We start from the raw sequence: 18980 nt of genomic DNA, 5'->3' as shown, positions 1-18980 counted from the left end.
GTGACCAGAAACTACAACTACACCCCAACTACGAAGGCCCGTGGGCACCGGCCCAGCACATGCTGACGTCAGAGCAGCTTGGTGTGGGGTGAGGGGAGACAGCCCTGTTTGAGATCTGCATCCCAGAAAATTAGATGAATGCTCAAACCCATCAGTGGCTGTAACTACCAGAGGCTTGTGGGCTCAGGAAAGGCAAGAGATTTTCTGTGGTTTACAGAATGTTCCAGCCCAAGGGTATTCAGCAGAAAGAGTTAATCTTCGTGAACAATTCCTCAGCTTGGGACTTGGCATAATTTCACCTGGGCCTCACAACAGCCTTGTGAGGTACTCCGGGCAAGAATCACCCCCATTTTACAGACAGGAAAACTGATGCTGGCACGTGACCCGACCCCCACGACCCCAGCTGTTGATTCAGACCTGACTCTCTGCCTGCAGCCCAGGGCCCGGATGTGCAACACCAAGTGACTCGGAAGGACCAAATGAAACACAAACAGACCCTGACAAGAAGCTGCTTTTTACCTACAACAGGGTGATAGTTTTTCAGCTGGGTTATGCCCATTTTCTCATCAGTCTTTTTCACCCGTCCACTTTCTACTTTAGAGGAAGCATTCAGCTGAGAGTCTCCTGATCCTCTTGGGCCCCCTTTTCCTTGACTTTCTTCTTCAGCTTCCCCTTGAGGCACTGGAGGCTGGGGCGCTTTAACCCTGAAGTTCAAATATAAGATGTTAGAAAACCAAGGGCTGAGAAAGGACAGGGTCTGTCCTCAAGAATTCGGCCCTGGGGTTTCAAATCAACTGCCTGTAGGGGCCAAACAGGTGATGTAAACGGATAAAATGTGTCGGGGCACTGGACATTTGGGGGTGACCTGGACAGTGGACCCCCCACCTACGGGGCAGCTGCTACCTCATGAGAAGGGCTGTCCAATGTGCTGGGACCGCTGACACTTTCATCAATGCCAGAAATCAGGAAATTTGACATGAAATTAATTGGTAACAGATTCAAAGCCCCCGTGGCCAAGGCATGGCAGGCCACACAAACCAACGTCTGCGAGCCCAGGCGCCACCTGTAATTTAAACCCAACTGAGAACGTTCTCCCACCGAGCTTTCTGCCAGTCCATTAGGTTTATGAACAAAATGAGAGAAGACCTCAGAAAGGCAACCACAATCATTCTGAGCTATATTATAAACTATGCAAGTCTCACATGTCATAGGGCCTATGACTTGGAGCACGCTGTCCACACTCTATTAGACAGCATAGAATTAAGAATGTTAGCAGAGGGGAACTCTGCTCATTATTCTGTAACAACCCAAATGGGAAAAGAATTTGAAAAAGAATAGATACGTGTATAACTTTATATATATACATACATATATATGTATATATATATATATATATATATATATATATACATACATACATATATATGTATAACTGAATCACTTTACTGTACACCTGAAAAATAACAATATTGTTAATCAGCTATGCCCCAATATAAAACAAAAATTAAAAAAAGAAGAAGAATGTTAGGATTTTTTTCCTCTTAAAGAATCCAGAAATTGATCCTTTTTGAGGCTAGGGGACGGTGAACCATAAACCCCAAACCAGTGACTTCACTGATCTCACAAAAGTATGAATAAAGGGCTTTTGTGGAAACTGCTTCAGGTTGGAACACAAACCGAGGCAGCGTCACTGTGAATTCCCGTGGGAGCTGCCACTTGCCTGTTGGCTGTGCTTGAATTGGACATCCGGAAACGAACCTGCTCGATGGCACTTCTCACGAGAGGGTCGTTCTGGTCCATGGACGGGTGCACCACCAGATCCACCTATGGAGAGAGGTCGGGGGTCCCAAAGGGCTGGGGAGGTGCCAGGGGAGACTTAGTTCCATAACTCGGTTCCCTGGTGGAACCCTGGTTATACCTGCTGTCACTGACATTTCCAAAAGGCAGTTATGAAACAGGAAGTAAAATGCTAAACAGTTTGCCCTTACAGTTTCTGGCATCAAGATTCCTCAAGTGCCCAAGCCAGAAAGCTCCGCCATCCGTAATGTGCCGCTCTGACTGGTGAGGAATTCTGCCCTGGAAGTCAAGCGGTCTGCCCTGCAGCCCCCCAGCTGGGCTGTCATGGCCCACTGGTCCCGGCTGCTACCTGGGGGGCTGCTCCCAACACCCCATCCTGCTAGCTGAGCATTTCCCACAGTTTCTCGGGAATCCCGAGGGCTTCCATCTGGAAGAGGTAAGCGGCTTTCATTAATCTCCCCTTGCTGAGAGTGCCATCGGGGGACTCCTGCCAGCTGTGCCTCTAAACAAAATGACAGGATCTAGGGCTGCCTTCTTTGTTTTAGCTGTTCCAAGGTGCTGAGCAGCAGATGGGAGTGTGAGGCCTGGGCCCCAGGAGACAGCAAGGTAAGGTTTTCTAAACAAGTAACTCTGGCCAGCAGGCTTCATGCCCAAAATGGCCTGAAGAGGGTGGGTCACAGGGGACAGGTGGCCACGCCTGGACAGCGACTCCAAAGGCCACACGTGGCTCCATCTCTTCTGCTCCTCACTTGGGAAGTGGAGACCCTTTCCCGCTGCCCTGCCAACTGTTTTCGTGGTTTTGTGACGTTGAAATGAGATACAGTTAGGCAACACCTCAGAGAATCTATAAGCCAGGTGCAAATACAAAGCACTCCTAGTTCCCCACTTTCCACAGCCAAACGGCCAGGCCAACTTCCCAAGAGTCCGATGGACAGGGCAGGACTTTGGAGCAACGGCAAAAGGTGGGTGGCTGGACACAGCAACTCCAGCCAGCATGGCTCCAGCAGATCGGCGGGAGCCAGCCAGCAGCGCATGCTCTGGGTGCCAGAGAAAGTGCTGCCGAGAAACTGAAGCTTACTCTGGAGGCAGATGTACAATACGGCAGCCTTTCTAGCTGGCAAATGGGCTACGACAGTGGTAACCCCCTGGCAAGAGGCCCCCAGCACTGGGACACTGATCGATCCTCAGTGTTCACCAGGGACACTCACTCCTCACCCCCACCTCTTGCCCACTCCCTCTGGTACCACCAATGGACAGGCGACCAAATAGGCATGGGGGGGGGCTTCCCTGGTGGCGCAGTGGTTGAGAGTCCACCTGCCGATGCAAGGGACACGGGTTCGTGCCCCGGTCCGGGAAGATCCCACGTGCCACGGAGCGGCTAGGCCCGTGAGCCATGGCCGGTGAGCCTGCTCATCCGGAGCCTGTGTTCTGCAACGGGAGAGGCCACGACAGTGAGAGGCCCACGTACCGCAAAAACAAAAACAAAAACTAGAACAAATAGGCATGGGGGACACGGCAGATGTCCATATGTCCACATAAACACAGTCTCTCTCCACTCCTAGGCTGGGGGAGATTTCATTTCCCTGCTCTCAGTTACTGCCTGAGGAGGCTGCACATCGGAAAGACCTGCTCTGTGAAGACCAACAGAAATCAGAGGCATTGCTGCTGACCGGCTGGGCTGTTGTCCCCCAGGGAGAGAGGTCAGCACCAGGACCTCCTGCCACGCTCAGGGGGACGAGAGGCAGGCAGCCTGGGGAAGGGAGAGGGGCGATGTCAAGGGGACTCACAGCAGATATAAAAACTGATGAGCTGCCCAACTTGGGATGGTAGAAACAGAGTTTTTTTAAGTCATCTTCTGGTACTGCTCTATGTTTCTCAAATTTCAAAGGCCTCAAAAAACTAAGATAAAGTAAAAAAGACCGGAAATGACCTTGCCACCTTATTAAGAAAACAAAACATCAAAGCAGAGCTTTCTTAAGGCAGAGATTTAAAACGCAGTCAGAAAAAAGGGCAGGAAATTACAAATGCCTATTCCGCAGCACCATTCCCTTTGGTCCCAACGCCCAGCCGGGTATCTCAAATGACTCTGACCCTGAAAAATTTATGCCTTATAATATGTGCAAAGCCACGGAGCTGCAGTTGCTATGGGAATGGCCCCAAACTTTAAACTTTACAGAAACAGATACATTGGGAAAGAAGAGATCCACTGTCCTCATTGGACGACCCGGCAATGCATGCTAATTGAATCGCGGACATCATTTCCTCTGGGATATGTTTCTGCAGATTTCTGTGGCTAATGTTCTTGCTTTTTTTTTTTTTTTAAATTAATTAATTTATTTATTTTTGGCCGCATTGGGTCTTCGTTGCTGTACTCGAGCTTTCTCTAGTTTTGGCGAGCGGGGGCTACTCTTTGTTGTGGTGCATGGGCTCCTCATTGCGGTGGCTTCTCTTGTTGCAGAGCACAGGCTCTGGGCGCATGGGCTTCAGTAGTTGTGGCTCACGGGCTCTAGAGCACAGGCTCAGCAGTTGTGGCACACGGGCTTAGCTACTCTGTGGCATGTGGGATCTTCCCGGACCAGGGCTCGAACCCGTGTCCCCTGCATTGGCAGGCGGATTCTTAACCACTGCGCCACCAGGGAAAGCCCTAAATTTTCCACCTTCTAAATGTTGCTTAATTTCTCCCAGTGCTAGTTAGCTGAACCTGGATATGCCTCCATTACCATCCTCTCCTTCAAGGCTGGCTGTGGGGCAAGACACCTGCCTGGGGCTGCACAGGCTGCTCTACAATCCAAGCAGGTTATTCCTCTTTTCTGTTTCCAGCTTCCACAGGAAGTGGAGATAATCCCTGTTGCCCCAGTGAGGAGGCATAATGGGAAATTCCGAACTATCGGCAACAAAGGAACAACCGAGGGACAAGGATGTGGGAAACTGGGTAAGAAAACACCCAGCACGCGCGGTGCTCTGTGTGGTTACCTTCTTCTTGATGCCGTCTTGAATGACTGTCGTCCGATACAGCCTCAGAAGGCCTTCCTCGGACAGGTTCCGCACCAAGCGAACGATGGACTTCTTGCAGCACTTGGTGGACACACCTTCTTGCTTCTCCTGATCCATGATCATCTTCTGAATCCTGCAGCGTCACAAAATAAGCCGTTAATATTCCCAGGCTCCACATGGAAGGCCTTTCTAAACCCAGGCAACCGACACCTGCCTAATGGGATCCAGCAGAAAGTAGGGGAGAATTAAAGGGTGTTTCACCACTGAAAGGATGACTTCTGAAGATAGCAAAGATCATCTCTCTTTGTGATAAATGAGTTAGCTAAGGACAAGCCACCATTCACAGCAGCTTCACGTTCTGAGCCTTTCACCAGGAACTAAAGAGATTACATGATTCAGGACAACGATGGTGGAGAAACTGAGCTCCGTGATGGAAATCTGTCTTCACTGAGTCTCCATGCTAATTCAACATCCAGCTAAGGAATGTTTCCAGTTTACCACCGTTGACACCCTCAGATCTGAAGCTCTTTTGACTCCTCTCCTCACGTATCTTCTCTCTAGATGTTACTGAGTCACTATGGTGATGTTTCTGTATCACTACTCATAGAGTGGCAGGTCCAGAAGGGATATTAGGAGCACCTAGCTCCATCTCACCTGCACAGAAGAGGAGACCCAGGCAGCAGTATCCACAGGCGGTCTCCCCATCCCCTAGTTAGAGAACTCACATCCTTGACTCAAGGGTAAGGCTCCTTCCAATCGAGTGGCTTTGACCTTGGCTGCCCAGAAGCCCAAGGATGCCTCCCAGGACGTGGTGGTAACAGTGGGTTAGAAGGACCAAATGAGGGAACAGAGCCTCCACTGCACCCTGGACACAGAAGCTCCACATGTGTCCCCCCCCTTTTTTTTAATAGATCTTTATTGGAGTATAACTGCTTTACAATACCGCGTTAGTTTCTGTTGCACAACAAAGCGAATCAGCCATATGCACACACATGTCCCCATATCCCCTCCCTCTTGTGTCTCCCTCCCATCCTCCCCATCCCACCCCTCTAGGTCATCGCAAAGCACTGAGCCCATCTCCCTGTGCTATGCTGCTGCTTCCCACCAGCCAACTATTTTACATTTGGTAGTGTATATACGTCGATGCTACCCTCACTTTGCCCCAGCTTCCCCCTCCCACCCCATGTCCTCAAGTCCATTTTCTATGTCTTCCTCTTTATTCCTGTCCTGCCCCTAGGCTCTTCAGAATCATTTTTTTTTTTTTTGATTCCATATACATGTGTTAGCCTACGGTATTTGTTTTTCTCTTTCTGACTTACTTCACTCTGTTCGACAGACTCTAGGTCCGTCCACCTCACTACAAATAACTCAGTTTTGTTTCTTTTTATGGCTGAGTAATATTCCATTGTATATATGTGCCGCATCTTCTTTATCCATTCACAGTCCCTTTTGCTTTTGTTTTCATAAAAGATTTCCTTTGAACAAAAGGCTCCCCAGAGAACTAATAACAATGTTTCTAAGCTGATGCTATTACCTGCCTCCGTTTTCTCTCACCCCTTCCTGAGCACCAAATTCCTAAGGAAGGAACAAGGCAAATGCGCTTTCCCTGTGACCTCTGTTTCCGGCTCCATCGTTCTCTCCCTGTCAAGTGTATGGATATTCCTCAATGTCTACACTTTTCAAATCACACAGACTGCAAATCCTTTCTACCACAAAGGGCTCCTATGAGAATCTATACAGCAGAAGAGAGATGCAAAGGCCTCTAAGTCATTTCTTTGGATGGTGATGACTGATTGATGTGGGATTTACTATTAATGCAAGACAGACAGACAGACTACTCCTTACGTGAATAAGCTCTCGATTAAGCGGAGGTTGGTGACAGCCTCTATGATCAGATTTCTGCGTTTCAGCAGCCGGTACGTCTCGGGGGGTTTGTCTTGGCCTGGGCCGTGCTTTCCCGTCTTCTGGGAACTGCTGCTACTCTCCTAGAACAGGGACCAAAAGCATGAGAAAACTATGGACTCAGCAAGGTCTGGGGGCCAGGCACCACTCCTGCCGGTACGCTTTCCCTCTTTACGGAATTTCTACGCCATATTTCAAGAAGAAAAGTCAAGAGGATTACTGCCCCCGTAGGATCCCACTACCCCACTGTTTCAGTGCTTTGTAACAGCACAGACATCTGCCAGCAGAGGATCCCGGAACTTTATGAGGATCAGCTGGTTTCAGAACAGAACGCAGAGGCATCTACTCCAGCCCTTCCCGGGGAAGGGGACCGCATCCACTCAATCTTTACTTGGTTCTTCCGCAGTGGAAGGGAGGAAATGGACAGACTGAGGGCCGACCCCCTGCCGTCACTCTATGGGGCTTCCTCATCCAGAACTCTCAAGCACCTCATTGTTATGGTCCCCATTTTACGGAACAGGAAACCAGGGCTCAGTCAGGCGAAACCACCATACTGGGTCCCAGGGCGCGCACGTGCGCCAGGACGCGCTTCTGCCTCTGCCTCAGGGAAGCCACGGGCAGCCTCTCTGGGAACAGAAGGGAGATGCAGAGGCAGGCTCCCGATGCATCAGGATGAGTGGCGAGTGAATGACGGAGAGGAGAGCGGACGGGTGCCCTCCCCCCGGCCCTGCTGCGACGCCCTCTTCTCTCTTCGTGGTTCCTTTTAGCTTCCGGGAACTTAGCATCTGAACTTGCTCCATCTGCCTTTGGATCAAAGATGCTGAAGCCCAAATGTGCACCCTGAAGGGAAAGGAAATCCCAACCCTAACACACTCCTGGCCAGTCCCTCAGCATAATTCAGTGCCACTTGGCGGTCCCATGGCCCGTTTTGCTGGATGCCCCCCTCACTTGGAGAAGCGCTTCCAGAGAATGAGAACACGAGGCGCCTTGGGCCGGGGTCCCATCACTTCCCTGCTGGCACCGGTGCTCTGGAAGAGGCTCGGTTCTTTCCTGAAGGGGGCAGGGCTCGAGGGGCGAAAGAGTCACAGATCCAAGGGGCCCAAGAATGGCAGGAAGACTTTGGTTCTCTCTTGCGTTTCAAAGCAAACATTTTGCAGGAGAGCCCCGCGAGAAAAATCTGCCTGCTTTCCATGGCGCCGCTGCAGAGCGAAGTGAACACACGCTTCACCAAGGGGCCTCCAGACAGGACGGTTCACGCCCCTCTTCTCAGCAAGTGGGCAAAAAGAAGGACAAGGTTCTGCCATTACTCTGGGGACAGATTTCTAAGAGGGAGAGAGAGAGCGGAGCTAGAAAGAGTTGAGCTAGGAAGCTAGCAGCAGCAGTGGCAGGGCCTGGAGGGAGTGTGTTGCTGGGGACACGTGGACCTGATGAGGAGGCGCAAAGGGGGTGGCAGCGCCAGGATGGCAGGGAAAACCTTCAGGAACTGGCTGGTATCCGCCTGCCGGCAGGTGCTTTAAGTACACACAAGACCAATCATTACTTGATTAAGAGTCATGGCATCCAATGATAGGTACAGCTAGAAGGTTCTAGAAAATTCCTCAGAAAATCTCCCCCACCCCATGCTCCATCACTCCTGCTGTGGGGACAGAACCCAAGCTCAGGCTTCCACACCGGAAATGGAGAAGCAGGGCAGGGTGGGAACTCCACACCCACGGGTTCCACTCTCCACTTTGTCATAAACTGAGCAGGCAAGTCCCTCAGTCCCCAGGGGCTCTGCTCGCCTCCTCCTGACCAGAGCTGGCTTTCATCTTACAGGGCTGCTGTGAAGCCGGAACCAAACAGCAGCAACAGCATCAAAGGCCACCCCGATCCCAAGTCTGTTCTGTGCTAGGCAACTGAGGCACCACTGGCTGTATCTGAGGCACCTTCCAGCGACCAAGGACAACACTGAGTGAACTGAATCACATAATGACAAAGGTATTCCTGTGTCAACTGCCTTTTAATCCTTCTAATTACACTGAGGCAAAAGTATTGGTTTGATTCTACCGTCTTTAACACTGTAAAGTAGAACACTACCGGACCAGAATGGACTAAGAAAGTTTTGTTTTCATCAGACCTATTTTACGATCACCTTCTTTTTATGCAAATGACATTGGCTTTTCATCTAAAGCAGGGTTTTTCAACCTCAGCACTGCTGACACTTCGGGCTGGATAACTCTGCTGTGGTTTACCCTGCATAGTCTGGGACATTTAAAAGCATCCCTGGCCTCTGCCTACGAGATGCCATTAGCACCTTCTCCCCAACGTGACAATGAAAAACACCTCCAGACATTGCCAAATGTCCCCCGGGGGGCAAAATCGGGCCAGAGTGAGAACCACTGATTTAAAGTAGCCATACACGTTTTTCCTTCAAAATAAATTTAAGTAGAAAGAGTACGTTGTTGGAAATTTTAAAACCCTGTAAATAATATGCAGGTGATTTCTGCTAAGGTGGGCTGCGTGAAGGTGGTGTGTCAACGAGCATTGCATTCCTACTGTAGAGGGCCCCCCCCCACCTACACGGCCTGAGCATGTGGCACTTTTACTATTATTGGTTTTGTTGTTGTTGTTGTGATTCTTAAGCACAGAAAAGCCAAGGCTGATATCCACCTGCCACAGGCTCCTTCACAGAGGAAACGCCCTCCCCCGTGGGCACTCACCTTTGGGTTTTCAAGCCTGACCTCTTCTATCACGGCTATGTCGCCGCTGTGACTCTCCATGCAGTGGGAGCCCAAGGACACGCTGGGGTCTGAGGAGCTGCTGGTGTCCAGGAGGTTGTCCCCCCTGAAAGAGCTCTGGCAGGCTCTCTCAGCAGCTCCCAGGGAGGAAGACGGATGCTTCTTCAATGGGTGAAGGCTGATGACTTTCCACCCCCCTGCAGTGGAGGACAGGCGTAGAACGGATGAACCGCGGCCACAGCAGGGGGAACGCCAGAGGGGCACTTCTGCTCAGCTGCCGGACCAGAGCCGCACAGGCCAAAGGAGTCCATGTGGTCAGTTTAAGACGAGGGAAGTGGACCAGCAAGCAGCAAGCCGCACCCTCCTGACCCCGACCCCGACCCCCGATGTGCAAATCTGTCATCAGCACCACCCTCCACATGTTTTAAGAAAAGTCTTCCATAACTAAACTAAAACCCCAAGGGCTTCGTACACAGATTGTTGGAGGGAAAGGGACAGAGGAAGTTTAGGGAATTCCATCCCTTTAATAGTCAAAACATAACAAACAAAACATCTGCCAAGGGGACTTCCCTGCTGGGGCAGTGGGTAAGACTGCGCTACCAATGCAGGGGCCCCAGGTTCAATCCCTGGTCAGGGAACTAGATCCCACATGCATGCCTCAGCTAAGGAGCCCACGAGCCACAACTAAAGGGAGCCCCAGCACAACCAAATAAAAGCAAAACAAACAAAACATCTGGCAAGGAGAAATGACTTGCCAGCAGCCTGAAGACAGACCACACAAGCATCTCCTAAGCTTACGATTATGTGATGCACATGACACCAACAGGTCCCTAGTTAGGGCGGCACCAAGGCCATCCTCAGGTGTCTGCTGGACTGAACGTCCCCAGAGCCAGGCGGGATAGGCAGCGGCTCAGACTGAGGGCGTGCACCCCCCTGCCCAAGCCCCTACCCCCCGCCCCGAGCAGGCCCCTACCCTTGGTCGAGGTGGAATGGTGAGGCTGAGCCCTGAGACTGCCGTTCGAGAAGGACCTCGAGTCCCGCTGTGATCCTCTGCCTCTCCTCCTGCCGCCGCTGCCCTCCTCCTCGCTGTCCGACTCGGAGAGGAAAGCGTCCTCGCCCTCGGGCAGCAGCGGCTCTTCCTGCACCGAGGCCAGGCTCACGGTGGTCAGCAGCTCGCTCCGTGCCTTCTCCCTCTCGTACTGCCGGCTCAGGTCGCTCTCCTCTGCAAACACGCAGGAGACGTACTTGGTGGTCCGCTGCCGTCCTTCGTCCTCCATGAAGCCCTGGAGGGGATGAGATGTGTCCAAGACACCGCAGAGGACACCGGGACACCCAGGCGTGCGGGTGACCGGGCTTCTGCGGTGTCTATTTCCTTGTCATTCCCACGTTCCCCCACACCTCACGCCTGGGCCCCAGCTCGGCCCCTCGTGGGTCCTGCCATCTCGCCACCCCTCAGGTTCTGCTTCCACAGGAAGCAATCCTGACTGTGTGTCTGCTCTAGGAGACTGTGAGCTCCCCGCTGGGCAGGGCCTAACCTGGCCTTCCGCAAACCCCCGGGGCTTGGCACAGGACGAGGCCTACGAGAGACGCTCAATAAGCAGAATTCGACGGTTCCTAACTGTTGTCACAGACTCGGAGCCAGGGCCTTGAGGTCACCAGCTCCATCCGGCCGCTGCCGCGGGGAGCGGTGGTGAAGCTGCCACTCAGCTCCTCCCCTTTTTCTACAACAGGGGAAAGGGACTTTCTGCCCTTAATGGCAGAAGGAGTAACACCTTCCACGTAACGACCACACGCCCAGGACAGTGCTAAGTGCTGCACAATCATTAGCTCAACTGTAACACTGCTTTCCAGCAAAATGGCCAAAAAGTTGGCAAGAAGGGAGCGAAGCATAACGGGCTGAGATAGCAGGTCTGGGTCCCGAAAGGGGACACCAGACACAGTTGGCCGACTCGGTGTCCCCAGGACCCAGGCAAGGAACGTAAATGAGAGGGAGGGCCGGGCTGGGACTGAGGCCTGGGGGGGGTGCCCGCTTCGTCTCTGGGCGCTGTCGGAGGCGCCACCTCAGCTGACACCCCACGCGGGAGTGGGGGGACTGCTCCCTGGGCTGCAGCATCTCCGGCTGACTTTTCAATGCTGACAACTCATTCAACTTTCAAAAAGCGAAAACCAACAAAATCCACAGTGGGGGTGGGGTGGGGCACACTTGTGGGTTGCGTTCAGCACTCCCGCCCTCCCTGGCAGCCATCTGCCTCCTTGACTGAGACGGAAGGCCGACCTGGGCTCCCGACGTCCGAGACAGCCCTTCAGAACCACGCTGTGTGCACATCCGAAGACAATGAACTCACGCTGTTACCTTGACCACTTTGAATCTCTGAAGGAGACGGCACAGCATTCTGGCTTCCAGTTTTCCCACGTTCATAGCCACTCGGATTTCGGCTTGGGAAATGCCTTTCGTGCCTCGACGCTCAACTGTGTGAAACAATACACTTGAACCCCAGCCTCCACCACGGGGCCGTTCTGCACAAGTCAGGTCCGTTCCCAGACATTTCAATGAGGGGAAACCGACAAACAGAGTAAGACACCTGCCTCCTCCCACCCTCCCCTCCCAAGACTCTGAACACTCGACTCATTGCTCATTTTTAAGCGCTCACTATCTGACTCTTCCACGTCAAAGCAATCGACGCCTTATCCACCGAGTTCCAGGGACGCTATTTTATCCTGCAGCAGGAAGAGTGTGCTTTCACATGAACGAACTTTCTCAGCTAAATTAAACCGAGCCTTTTAAAAAGCACCGAAGGAATTTTTAAGGAAGAACATCCTCCCCTCCTTCTCGGTAGACTCAGAGGCACTACGGACACCGATTATTGCCTTATCCCGTAACAGCTGCCGGCCAGCAGGGGCCACAGAAGGAAATAATGCTATTTGGCCCTGTAATAAATGACCGATAGGCAACTGTGCTCTATTACTTGCTCTGTCTGGTGTGTCAGCTCCTGCCCTGCTACACGCTGTGCTATTACTGTATCTTCCTCCAATGAGCCCTTTCAAATGTACTCAACTACTCAGGGGTTGGGAACTCCAGGAAGGAGCCTGGTGGGGTGGCGGTGGGCGCGAGTCCCTCCAGTAAAATACTACAGGGCAGACTTCGGGGCAACACTCTTGGACTGTTCAGAAAGAGCTTCCCCTTTATTTCCTGATGTGGCATGCACTTGAGGCCGCCAGGCAAAACCAATCTGGATAAAGGCAGTTTTGCTGTATTGTCCATGCATAAAAATAAACAGCAGAATGGAAAGAGGTGACTAGAATGTGTTCCTATGTTAAACTAGTAACATGCTAAAAGCGGGAATGAAAGGGTTAAGGACAGCATTTCTCAAACTGTGTTCTGAGGAACAGATCCCGAGAGATGTTGAAGAGTTGAGGGAAACAGCCAAACAGCCTTCCCTAAAGGCTGTGCTGATTCGCCAGGTGCTTTCGTACCTGCTGGCTGAACCAGATCTCCGCAGCCCCTCCCCTTCTACTCTAGACATCCTCCGCTCCACAGCAACCTGCGGCCACACCATCTATGGCACTGGGTCACTGCTGTCTTACAGGTTTTAGGGGATTTAGGGGAAGGGGGAGGAATGGACAGAGACATGTTTCTTCCCCCTTCATCACAACAATCCCCAGGCTGCAATGATTCCAGACGAATTTTAGAAGTTGGTAGGTGACTCTCAAATCTTTGAGTAGTAATATTAATAGGTAATTTTTTTAGTGCTTTCTACGTACCAGGCACTACACCAGATGTTTTAATCCTACTTATTCAGTCCTTTTACGTGCTAGGGGAGATATCCCTATTTTACAGATGAGGGAACTGAGGCTCGGAGACCTTGCTAAAGTCTTCAGCTGGCGGACAAGGGGCAGAGCAAGGACTCGAACTCAAATCTGACCCCAAAGCCTAAACCCTCAAGGGGACCAGGGGGCTTCCCGCTGCGTGACATTCTCGACAGCAGGGCCCTCCTTCAACATGTGACCAAAACACACCTCGACTCAAAGCTCGGGAACCCTGTCTATATGCAGGTAGGAGAACGGGACTTACTGAGTTCGTAGGTCTGTGTGAGCATGTCCCGCTCGTACACGATGTCCACCGGTGGCACGGCCTTGGAGATGGCCTCCTCGTCCTCGTCATCGTCCTGGTCTTCGACTTTCCGCTTGAACTCCTTCAGCAGCCTCAGACAGCGCACCATGACGTCGGTCCCTGGGAACACAAGCACACGGTTCCATGATGACAAATCAGTGTGGCCCTGGGGGAGGCGGCTTCAGCAGACCCAGAGGCCCCGAGAAAGGCCGCACAGGGCATCTGAGTTTGGAACATTTAACACTGCACACCTTGGGGCATGAGACCTGAATACTGACTCCATAAAATTGCTTTAAAAACAAAAAACATATTATTAGTGAACAAAGAAATGCAAATGAAAGGAATAATGAGGGGCCTGTTAAATCAACAGCAGCCTCTGCTTCAGACAAGCTCCATGACTACAGGAAACGTGCTTGTCTTTTCCCATCCCGCCCCCCGCTCCCCTGAATAGTGCTTGGCACACAGCAGGCACACGGGTGGTATTGCTGAAAGGATGAATACAATCTTCTCCCTTTTAAGCCAATACCCACTGCCACTAAGGTATGGCAGCAGTGTGGACAAGCTCTATGACCTTTCCAGAGCATTTCGAGAGGCCTTTAACTCCATGATTCCAAGGGTAGGAATTTACTCCAAGAAATAACTCAAAAGGAGGCAAAACTGCCAATAGTAAGAGGTCCACACAGAACTCTTTATAGACCCAGCTTCTGTGAATAATATAAACAACGACCAGGACTAAGGGGCAGGACACGGACAAGTCACCACACTCTGCAGGCGAGCGCCTGCCTTCAGACAATCACAAGGCACCGGTACTCTCAACCTACGGAAGCACCGTGTGGGGAAAATAACAAGCTCACGCTCATGGCTGTAACACGAGAGGTACAAGGAAAAGGAAAAACATCTCGACACTACGTGTGCTAACTCCACTGATCCTGACAACCCTAGGAGGCAAACAGATGAAGAAACTGAGGTACAGACGCGTTAACTAACTTGCCCAAACTCCCAGTAGCCTGTGACAGGGGCTAAGTGACTCAGGCAGGTGCCAGGTGTCTGATACGGAAGAGATGGTGTCCTGTGACACTGACAGCCGGGAGGCAGAACAGCAGCCCCTCAAGCATGTCCACGCTTTCACCTCTGGAACCTATGAATATGTTACCTGATGTGGCAAAAGGGACTTGCAGGCATGATTTAAGTTAAGGCTTTTTGTCGTGGTGCTGGTGGTCAAGGATTTTGAGATTATCCTGGAATATCTGGCTGGGACCAGTATAACATCACAGAGTCCTTGTAAGAGGGAGGCAGGAGGATCAGAGTGAGAGATTGGAAGACGCTTCGCTGCTGGCTTTGAAGATGGAAGGGACCACGAGTCAAGGAATGCAAGCAGAGTCTAGAAACTGGAAAAGGCCAGGAAATGGATTCTCTCCTAGAGCCTCCAGAAGGAGCACAGCCCTGCCGAAGCCTCGATTTTAGTCCAATGACAGACTTCCAACCTTCAGAATGATAAAATAACGAGTTTGTGTTAAGTCACTGTATTTGTAGTAACTGTTACAGCAGGGCTATCAGCAGCTTCTCCACCAGCGTCCATCAGCACACCAAGGTGCAGAATCCTCGGGTAGGGCCTGGAGCAGTGGCAGTAAAGCTGGTCTCTGCAACCCAGTGCCTCCTAAGCAGAAGCTGTGCCACTGAGGGCCTTGCTGTGAAGGTGTGTGGAACACCCACATCAGGGCAGCACAGACTGACATCTGAGCAGATCAAGTCCCATGACCCCAACTCGGGCAGGGGATTCTCTGTAGGTGGGGGACACAGCACGTGGTTTGCAAGTGAAGTTCACAAACCGTAAAGCTTCTCAGGGGCCTGATATCAGAGACTTGACCCTCAGAGTCAGGTCCGCAGAGGCTGACCAACCAGAACCTTCCGGGAAGGCTGGCCTGGGGCTAAAGGTCAGCAGGTGTGCGGCCACCCTGGACAGGGCTCGGGCACCAGCTGATTCCCCTCCACTCCCGCCAGTGAGAGAAAATCCCCCAGTTCTGACTTTTCATGAGAAGAAGCATGAAGCCTGCGTCTGGCACAGCCTCCCTGCCCCTGGCTCCCTCTGCGCCTGCCAGGTCCTCCCTTCCTACTTCCAAAGCTTTGTGCTTCGCTCCCGGTGCCTGCCCCGGCCTCTCCCTCCCAAGAGGGAAGACCTGGGAACGAGGGGACTCCTGGGCCATCTGAATGGGTGAGAACTATTTCAAGGCTCCGGGTCCCGGGACTGGGTTCTCCCTGTGGCCAACACCCCCAGCACGTGGGCAGAACGCTGGCCGCCAAGCCACCTGGTCTTCCTCTCTGTCCTCTACCTTGAGCTACTCCCAAGCCCCTCAGCCCCCCTCTCACCCCTAAGCTGGTACTCACAGAGCGACCTCCTCTCCTAACAATAAAACCACCACCACTCCTAGGACGCCTGCCAGAGATCCCTGACGCTGATCTATGCTCTCCTGGCGGGTTATATGGGTTATCCCTCATCACAACCGTAGGAGGTGGGCTACCATCCCCATTTCATACCCGAGAATGTGTGGAGCGAAGGGATCTGCCCAAACTCCCATCCCTTAGCAAGTGAGGAGCTGGGATTTACTGGGCAGTCCAGCCTCGAAGCCCAAGCCCTAAACCTTTGATGACATACGGCCCCTAATTCAAAGATGCCCATGTGACAGAGAACAGCGGGTGACCCAGGGCAAGGGCCAGGCGGCGTGAGGGACGACACAATGCAGCATTTATGGAGGCCGACGGACTGGCTCTCAGGCAAGAGCCCAGTGATTCTTTCCCACACTTTTATAACTTCCTTCAGGTGCTAATTAGCCAAGAAAAGATACACAGAACAGCCCTCAAAGTAAGCTAAGTGGAAGAGGAAAAACGTTACTAGTACACTCATGGACGCTAAGGCAACAAAGACAAACGCCCTCAGCCATCAGCCTTCTGCTCCTCATGTCAGGCAGTAGCCATTCTCACCTGCATCCCCCGTCAGAGCCTTCTCCTGATGGCACAGCTGCACCCTCTGCTGACAGCCAGGACCGAAGGATGCTCAGAGGAGAGTGGGGATAAACGGGCTCCCAGGTCAGGCACATGTGGCTTTCAACCTCAGCTCTGTAACTCTGGGGCGATGACTTGCTGTAGCTCTGTTCCCCACTCAGTGAAATGAGATGATGATGTTCTCTCCCTCACGGGTTAGTGCCAGCGACACCCGAGATAACGTCTGTACAGAGGCTGGCGTGCAGCCGGGGGCCAGGCACTGTGTTGTGAGCGTTACATAAATTAACCCGTCAAATCTCATGATCTGAGGCTGGCAGGCCCCTGTAAGCTGCACTGTACAGACGCAGAAGCTGAGGCACAGAAAAGTTAAGTGACTTGCTCAAAGTGACAGAGCTGTGAAGTGGCAGAGCTAGGGTGTGACCCAGGCTGTCTGACTCTCAACTAACATAGCAGTTGCTCTTAATGGCATCACCGGCACCTAGCACCGTGCAAAGGCATGACAAACAGGAGCTGAACTCAAGATGGTTGGTCCCTTCCTGCCAGGTAGGAAAGCCCCACAACTGGCCCACGGTCGGGGTGACCTGGCTCCTGGGTCCCATGGGAACCCTCCCCTGCTCTGGTTCTGAGCATGGGGCTCAGGAAAGCGCCTAGGCAGGCAGGCCGCTGGCTGGGGGAGGCGGAGGGTGACGCAGGAGGACCAGGCTGCTCCCTGCGACTACACTGGGAACCGTGAGCCCCACGACCAACGAGGAGCATGCGACCCAGTGCGGGGAGGGCGAGTCGCAACACATCGCAAGGGGTGACCTCCAGCATCTAAGGCTGGGCTGCTATGACTTATCCAGATGGCGCCTGGAGAGGCTTGCGGCCACAGGGTCTACAGCTCTGCCTGTCCTTGGGCACAGCTGATTTCTCTGCCCTGAATCCCAACTGCACTTGTTTCTGTATCCGTCAGAGAGGTAAGCCCTGGTCATTCACCCAACACAATGATGGCGGCAACGTCTCCCTTTCCTCAGGCCATGTCATTTGCATCTTTCCTTTGGAAAACCTTGCATGAGAGAGCGCGAGCCTGCACAGTGGTTAAGAATCTGGACTCTTCTGCCCGAGCTGGTGTAGGAACCTGGGCAAGCTGGTCGACCTCCCTCAGCCTCCAATGACTCGCCCGCAAACCAGGGCTGATGAGAATGTCAGCCTCGTGGGGCTGGGGGAGAGAGGCAGGAGAAAAAGCAGGTAAAGGATGGGGCACAGTGCAGTCTGAGCTCCATGATCCAAGGGACCACCTGGAACTCATTTCACCAGATCTTTATTCATTTCCCATAGTTCTAGAGTTTATCCAGACTCAGAATTTCTATTTTTATTAAAATCCCTTCAGCTCATACTTGCCTTTTTTTCTGGCTGTGCTACGCAGCTTACAGGATCTTAGTTCCCCAACCAGGGATCAAACCCGGGCCCCCTGCAGTGGGAGCGTGGAGTCTTAACCACTGGACCACCAGGGAATTAAGTCCCTCATACTTGCTATTTTTAAGGATATTGTTCTAGAGCACAAGGCAGCTGAAGTCTAAGCAGAAGGGGCTCGAGTGAGACTGGTCGGCAGACTCACGCAGGTGAACGTGGCCTGTCACTCCATTTGAGCTGCCACCTCGGTTACCTGCAACCACCCTGGAGGAATCGCAGTCCTGTTGATGTCGGCCACTGACCCCTGGGTGCAGGGCTTTCTTTCCAGGAACAAAAGGGAGGAGAAATACAACCAGCCAGATCACTCCCATGCTCTCAAATACACACACAGAAACATGTGGCATGCACTAAGGTCAGCATTTCTACACCAAGGAACCACGCAGTTCTTCTGTGTCAATGATCCAGGAAGGGCTCCACCTTAGCATGAAGAGTGCCTTAATTTAGACATCCTGAAGATCTAAAAAGGAAGAAGGGAAGGACAGAATCTTTACTGAGTACCTGGGATGGGCCAGGCACTGTGTTAGGTCCTTTCAGAGGCTATTTTACTTAATCATCGTGTGAATTCTGCAAGTTATTATCACCATTTTAAGGAAAAGGAAACGGAAGCTCAGAGGGCTCAAGTGATCTAAGTGGCCTTGCACCCAGCAAGTGGCCTTCCTTCCACACTAGGCCACATGGTTGGGCCTGAATTTCACATTTCTATGAGAAAGCACTGTTCCTTGTAAAGGAACAGCCAGAGCGGCTGCGACGTAGAACCAACAGCCCTTGTGTCTCACATTCCCAATGAAACATCTCATCCGGCCTCCTAGCAGAGTGGTACCCTGAACTGTGATCAACCCTGGAAGGAAGAGAAGCAACAAATGAGCCCCAGGACAGACTTCCTCTTAAAGGGTCACAGACAAAGGGACAGTGCTACTAGCAAGCCAAGCGGAAGTTATGTTTAAATTCTGTGTTACCCCACCAACACACACACACACACACACACACACACACACACACACACACAC

The 18980-nt window shown here is 52.2% G+C and overlaps 1 protein-coding gene across 1 annotated transcript in view; it reads right to left on the bottom strand.

Moving 5' to 3' along the window:
* The window catches only part of GTF3C1 (general transcription factor IIIC subunit 1), a 74649-nt gene that overhangs the window by 33986 nt on the left and 21683 nt on the right, over positions 1–18980 (bottom strand). The window contains exons 7-14 of the mRNA XM_007452820.1: positions 13483–13641; positions 11764–11879; positions 10384–10693; positions 9393–9607; positions 6637–6773; positions 4771–4924; positions 1721–1824; positions 520–704 (exon numbers count right to left, since the gene is read on the bottom strand). Of these exons, the coding sequence (XP_007452882.1) occupies positions 520–704; positions 1721–1824; positions 4771–4924; positions 6637–6773; positions 9393–9607; positions 10384–10693; positions 11764–11879; positions 13483–13641 (1380 nt within the window). The remainder of the gene's footprint in view (positions 1–519; positions 705–1720; positions 1825–4770; positions 4925–6636; positions 6774–9392; positions 9608–10383; positions 10694–11763; positions 11880–13482; positions 13642–18980) is intronic.

Source organism: Lipotes vexillifer, unplaced genomic scaffold (assembly GCF_000442215.2).
Source record: "Lipotes vexillifer unplaced genomic scaffold, Lipotes_vexillifer_v1.1 scaffold426, whole genome shotgun sequence".
Lineage (NCBI taxonomy): Eukaryota > Metazoa > Chordata > Mammalia > Artiodactyla > Lipotidae > Lipotes > Lipotes vexillifer.
Note: the sequence above shows the minus strand (reverse complement) of the source record. Positions and strands in the feature narration are given on the sequence as shown.